Below are 7,144 nucleotides of genomic sequence, written 5' to 3'. Positions count from 1 at the left end.
CATGTTTTCTGCCATCTTTGATGAGAGATAAAATGATTTTGTGCAATAAGTTCTTAATGTAATTGGTACTGTTGGATTCAGTGTTACTTGGACTACTACCAAAAGTACAATTAAGTACTTTTACTGTGTACTTTTTGAGTAATCCTTTGTCAAACTCCACCCCTGAGTACAATAATGCATGTTTTCTGCCATCTTTGATGAGAGATAAAATGATTTTGTGCAATAAGTTCTTAATGTAATTGGTACTGTTGGATTCAGTACTACTTGGACTACTACCAAAACTACTACGCTGCTTTTAATTGAACTATTCACATCTTAGACGGCACTGTAACTTTTATCCATGTATTTTTTCTTTTAATGTTTATTTTATTAGCTTTTCTTTTTAATGACTGATTTTAAATGCCATTTTCTTAATGTCTTTCATTTTTTGTAAAGCACTTTGAATTGCCTTGTGTTGAAAAGTGCTATATAAATAAACTTGCCTTGCCTTGCCTAATAAATGCCACCACAATGTCCGAGCTGGATGAAGTTGTCACCAGTGCTGTGGTGGTATTCTCCAGCTCCCACAGTGACAGAAATGTTGGAAAACATTTTGAAAATCTCCAAGGACTACTGACAAATTCAGCGCAGTTAAACTTGGACGATTCAACCATTGTGGAAGACTGTGTGGTATGTAATAATTATGTGAATGTTGGAAGTTGTTTCATAGCTCAAAAATATCATTACAAATTATTTGTTTACCTTCAAGTACAACACAGCACAGAAAAGAGGACAGAGGCAGTGTGACCAGAAACAATGAAAAATATTAACATGGTTTACATATTTTTCTATTACCCCAAGCTCAATGCAATGCAACTAAAGTTATTTGTGGATTGTTTTTTCTAGAATGATATCGGACCTACGCCCTTCAAACAGCATTTTGAGGACTTAATAACCCAAACAGTTATTGAGAAATCTGGTGATGACAACATGTACTTCTGCCCGACTTTCATCCCTTCCTTGCTTAAGTACTTTCTGCCCCTGGCTGGTCTGTGGTCTGGCCTACTCTTGGGTAAGTTTTATTTTGCACGTCTTTCTATAGCTGCTTGTTAATGTAATGTAATATAAAATAATAAGGCATGTTTACTGTTTGGTTAGGTGACCTTGGACGCCATGGAACAGGGACCATTTATCAGAAACGTTCCCAGAAGTACAAAAATGCTGCAAAAAAACCCACACAGGTACAAAAACCTAAAGCTTTGATGTAATATTGAATTTCAATGCATTATTCTATAATCAATATTATAAACTGCAATGTAAACAGTATGTAATCCAAGTGATTGTTAACAATATAATTTGATGTACCGTAACTAATATGTTCAACCGCAGAATTACACAGAGGACAACAAAACTCAAGGGATAATGGAAAAAAGCCAGTGGGACCTCAAAAAGATCCGTTTTCAACGGAGACGTCTGACCAGGCTGGACGATTTTGTACATACATACAAAGTCACCTTGAGCGCCCTGCTAAGGGAATATGGCGACTCTCTGAGGAGGGGGAAGAAGGTACAGTTTGTTATTTATATATGGCTGTTATGTTATCACATTTGTCCCTAGTCATTAAGCATTGCTATTGATTAGGAAAATATCACTCGCCACTGGCTTGAGTTTCAATAATCAGGATACATGTATTTATTATCCTTGCAAGAATGGAAGTATTCATCACGTACAGAGCATTTGGTACAAATAGTTCACAGAGCAGTGTCCTTCACAAGCTTTATATATAAGAGACTTGTAGACAGACTTTTTACACCGTCACAAGATGGAGGAATACCGGTTCAAAGCAGTATACAATGTTTAGTTCAGATTAGCTAAGGCTCACGACAGAAATGATCATGCTTGTCATATGTCTCTCTCCATAGAGGCTGAATCATCATTTTAATCACATAGCTATCATCTGCCTCAAACAGTCCTGATTCTCTTCTAGGTAATCACACATCCTGTTACGTACATAGCTACTTAGGGTCTTTGTCATCATGTGCTACTCTGATATTCGAAGAGTACATTCAGTATTTTCTCAACAGTTATTCTGCAGGTAATTTGGTCATTATTAACAGTTATATTAGGTGTGCTAATAATATCACAATAATATTGATACACCAATCAAAACTGTGATGCAACTATGCTGAATGTAGTTGGTTTCATAATTTTGATGAATAATAATTAATGAAATAATACATTTATTTCAGGCAAAGATAATGTTTGTTGTGAAAAGAAAACAACATTGAATAATGTGAAATGGCAGAATATGTAATGAAAGGTAATTCATGAGTGCATTTACTCTGTCAATATTCCTTATTAACTGCAGACCCATCGTGTGGACATGGAGCGATGGAAAAAAAGAAAGCAGAACAGGCGAGGAGTTTATGTGACACCCATAAACAAGCCTTTTGTTTTCAGACAGCACAAGAAGAATGTATGTATTTTTTGAGAGCAAACCATTGTTATCCTGTTTGTTGAAAATAACATAATAATATTTGTGTTATTAACACTTTGTTTTTATCAGCTCATGCAGAAGACAAAAACAGCAAAAGCTCCAGCTCCACTACAAAAACAAGCGCCAGGTGAAACGGAAGCACATATTCCATCACAGGTAATCCCATTTAGCATGGTTAAACAAAGCCAGGAAGCATTTGAAACACATACATCTAAACCAGCTTGGAATCTACAGCTTAATGTTGCATTTTCTATTAGTATACTGTAGGTAATGATAGAAGAACTGAAGATTCAAATTGTGTGATGAAGTGATTAACTATGACATGCACTTAACAACACATATTGGACAATGTGAAAGGCAATGTTGATGTTTCGGCTTCTATACAGGATCCAAAAGACAAGGCAAGACAAGGTCAATCTTCATCCACATCAGACATGACGGAGCATGCTGAGGATGACGCACAGGGAGGTAAAGTGGATGCTTCATCAGAGGTAAGAAACTGTAAGGACACATCATCAGGGAGTTCATCAGAGGGACCAGATAAAAATAGTAAAATAATTGATTAACTAAAAAGTTAAAATGCAGATTTTAATGTTTAAGGAATGCTAAAGGAACGTTATAAAATAATACCTTTCAATTTACAATGTGTATCTCATGCTCTGTTAACAATCTAGCTTTGGGACATAAAAATGATATAGTATTTTTTTTGTGACCCCCAGCTGACCGCGTTGTGGGAAAAAAAGGACACTGAGGTGGTGGTGTCTGTAGTCCCCACTCAAATAAGAGGCAACAGTTTTACCATCCGTCACTCTGACATGCGGACCCTTAGACCACACCAGTGGCTTACAGGCGAGGTATTTCATCCATATCATAGGACAGAACCAGTGCTCATTAGTGCTGGGGGGAAACGATTATTTTGAAAACGATTAATCGGGCGATTATTTGATCGATTAGTCGACTAATCTAACGATTATTTTTCTGTTGTTCAATTCATAAAAAACGTAATGTAAAAAAAACGTAATGTAAACAAATTTTTTTTCACGATACTGTGTCTCAGGGGATCTTAATATTTAAGAACCTATTAATGTGTTATACCAGATTAACGGAAATAATCTCAGCTAATTGACGATACAAACCATGTTTACCAAAACAAAACACAAGTCTCATAAGAAGCATCTAAATGACCCCTGAGCGAAAAATGCTAACGGACATTGGCACAGAACTCAAGATAAAAAGTACCCTTATTACTTATCGTAGCTGCACATACAATATATCAGATTAAAGCTGAGACTCCACAGATTATGTAGGTATATAGTATCATCACTGAGTGATCCGGACTCGCGACAGGGGAAGCAAATACAGTCATCACAACACGTACCTTCACAGAGCATAGGGAGATCGTCTCACCACCGTAGCTGTCAATCTGATCAAAAGACGTGTTCAATGGCATTAAAACGAGAAAAAACGCGGCTGAATCGGTTAATCCATAGGTTTTTAACGTCTATGTATAAAACAAATGATTGAATTTATAATCCATAATTCCATTTTATGTAAAAAATCGGAGAGCAAATGCTAGCTGCTAATGGTAGCCACCACAGCTAGCTGCTGCTTCTGCTAGGCTATGCAGCAGTCTCAGTGAGATATAAATATATAAATATCTTTGCGTTTTGGACTAACTTTAAAATATTCCCATGCTTTTGAAGACCTAGGGCGAGATGTTTTCGTTTGGGGGCTTCGTGCGCAATCCTGTGAGGAGGAGGTGGTAGCCGTTTCAGTCTCCATTGTGTTTAAAGTGCGATTGCGAACTGCTTGTTGCTTTGGGTGACCCACGTGTGTGTAGCGACGCGTCGACGCGGAAATATGTCGTCGACGATATTTTGAAGTCGACGCGTCGACGTCTACAGCACTAGTGCTCATACCAAGTCTCTTCACTACACATTAATCCAATATTCATGTAACGCTAGCTTCATGGCACACCACTGAAGTCTTGTTAGCACCCAAAGCCTAAAATGTATTAAACTGTTTTTAAAAGTGAATCTTAAAAGGCATCCACAGTTGAATATTTAACTTGTATTGTACACTAGAAGAAGTAGTCAAATGTGGTCATTCACTGTTATAATTTTCAGTTTTTATCAACGAAACTTAACACCTGTCAACTACATTATTATTTAATATAATTGTATTTCTTATTAATGTCTGCTTGTCGACATTCTCTCCAGATCATCGAGTGTCTTTTCCATATACATGCACATAAATGTGAACTGGGGACGAGGATTTATATTCTCAACCACTACTCAGCTGGTGTGATCCTCTTTGGGAAAAGAGAAGAGGTCATGAAGCACACTTTGTCAAAGGTAACTTGTGTTTCTATTGAGGATAACTACAAAGGTTTTCATTATGTCTTTGTCTAAATATAAACATACTCTATCAAGCTATTTGACTCTACTGTATAAAGAAAACAAATACAGCCTGATGGGAAATGGAAGTTGTTTTGTTCTTATATATTACAGATACACTTTGACAGCTATGGAGCCATTGTGTCCTTTGTACATGTAGACGGTATACACTGGAAATTTCTGGTTAGTAGTGTCTATATCATATAATTGTATATTTCTTGATCAGCTAAGTTTTTGGAGATGTTGTGTTTATTTCAAAATATATATATTTCTTTTTCTGTGTCCACAGTACATCAATGCTGAAGAAAGCACAGTGTATTTGGCAGATCCTGCACGCAACTCTGCAGAGCAGGCAGAGTCAGACAATGCTGCCAACAAATGCAGGTACTAACTGCATCCAATTTCACCTATTTTTCAAAAATATTTATTTCATTCTATTCCCTCATATATAATGTTTATATTTATTGTTATATTTATGTGGGAATAGATGGATCAGCTATATTGCCACAACCAGCCCTTTTGTTTTTTTAATTGATGTACTACTACACCAGAACATATAATGTGTGAAAAATGTGTGCATGTTTGACTTTGGTCCATACCGATTATACCATAACACCCAATAAATGAATAAACAACCTGTCCTTAGAGTGAACAATTGTCAATTCATTTTGACATCAGACTACTGTAGGTGTCTGCATGTTACATCTTAAAATATACATTTGGGAAACATGCATTAACATCACTTCAAATGGTGTTACTCGACTGCTGAGACACAGTGTGACAAGGATTTATGTTATTATGCGAGTATTGTATTTATACAGTATGCATTGTACGTTAATAATATATCTTATCTCACGCAGTGATTACTTCAAAATGAGGAGGACCTGCTGCAGTAAGACAGACTGGGTAGACATAAAATGGAAGAGAGGAGTAATGAAACACCCAGTACAGCAGGATGGCAATAGCTGTGGGGTAGTTGTCTGCATGGTAAGTGGAATATTTATTTTCATATATGCTTTTTGCTAATATAACATTCATTCAGCTTTTAGGATTAAGTCTGTTTTACTGCCTTTCACAAAAACACATTTGGGGTAGTTGGATAGTTATTTTAAGAACATAACATGGTGTATCACTTTAAGATGGCAAAGGAGGTCATGGAAGTCTTTCCTAAAACACCAACAATGGCCTTTGGGACCACAAAAAAGGAGATGGCGCATCAAAGAAAAGTGTTGGCCATGGAAATACTGACAGCATCAGGTGCGTGCTACATTTTCAAAATATCAATTCAATTCTGATATTGTTGTACTTGAGATGTAACATTAGCATTTTTTTTTTCATCAGTGTTTGACAAAGAAGTCAACTGTGCCATGTGCGCCGGCATAAAACCACCCGGCTCAGTGCCACATCACACCCACACTGACTGGGTAAGGTTTAATGAATATTGAGACTTCAGATATTTCACAATTTAGATTTGTAGAAAAGCATTAAATGAAAGCAGAAACTAAATACAAACACTTGAGGGATGCAGTTGACCATTGCTCAAAGCTGTTATAAGCAGGGCTTTACTCTCATTTGTCTCCACTCCTTCTATTGCAGATTCAGTGTGACAGCTGTTTCCGGTGGTGCCACACACAGTGCCTGCATATGGACCAAAAGTCTCTTGAAGAGGCACAAGTTGGGGACTGGGTTTGCTCTCTGTGTGACAAATAATGTTTGTGCATGAACATGCGGTTGCTGTATGTCCTATATTAACAAAAAAAGGCACCAGCTGGGGACTGGGACTCCAGACTTTTCCAAAAAGCAGGGGATGTGGTTGCTGTGAAAGAGTTTTCATTTATATGCTCAATTTGATATATTTAGAATATACACTGAACAAAAATATAAACGCAACACTTTTGTTTTTGCTCCCATTTTTCATGAGATGAACTCAAAGATCTAAAACATTTTCTATAAACACAAAATAACCATTTCTCTCTAATATTGTTCACAAATCTGAAAAATCTGTGATAGTGAGCACTTCTCCTTTGCCGAGATAATCCATCCCACCTCACAGGTGTGGCATATCAAGATGCTGATTAGACAGCATGATTATTGCACAGGTGTGCCTTAGGCTGGCCACAATAAAAGGCCACTCTGAAACGTGCAGTTTTGCTTTATTGGGGGGGTCTGGGGGGGGGGGTCCGAAAACCAGTCAGTATCTGGTGTGAGGGGTAGGGGTAGGGGTAGGGTAGGGTTAGGGTTAGGGGTAGGGTTAGGGTAATGTTGTGAATCG

General features: G+C 37.2%; 1 protein-coding gene across 1 annotated transcript; it reads left to right on the top strand.

Annotated features, from left to right (window-relative positions):
* Window positions 1–510: 510 nt before the first annotated feature.
* LOC117537216 lies at window positions 511–6,837 on the top strand. Its single transcript, XM_034202367.1, has 15 exons — window positions 511–669; window positions 886–1,051; window positions 1,138–1,220; window positions 1,369–1,545; window positions 2,348–2,455; window positions 2,546–2,632; window positions 2,863–2,967; window positions 3,196–3,330; window positions 4,696–4,830; window positions 4,987–5,055; window positions 5,162–5,256; window positions 5,733–5,859; window positions 6,012–6,129; window positions 6,214–6,296; window positions 6,469–6,837. Exons 1-15 carry the CDS (start codon window positions 511–513, stop codon window positions 6,580–6,582), a joined length of 1,761 nt encoding a protein of 586 aa, XP_034058258.1. The 3' UTR covers window positions 6,583–6,837.
* Window positions 6,838–7,144: the final 307 nt, after the last annotated feature.

Source organism: Gymnodraco acuticeps, unplaced genomic scaffold, assembly GCF_902827175.1.
Source record: "Gymnodraco acuticeps unplaced genomic scaffold, fGymAcu1.1, whole genome shotgun sequence".
Lineage (NCBI taxonomy): Eukaryota > Metazoa > Chordata > Actinopteri > Perciformes > Bathydraconidae > Gymnodraco > Gymnodraco acuticeps.
The sequence above is the reverse complement of the archived record's forward strand: the minus strand, read 5'-3'. Positions and strand labels throughout refer to the sequence as shown.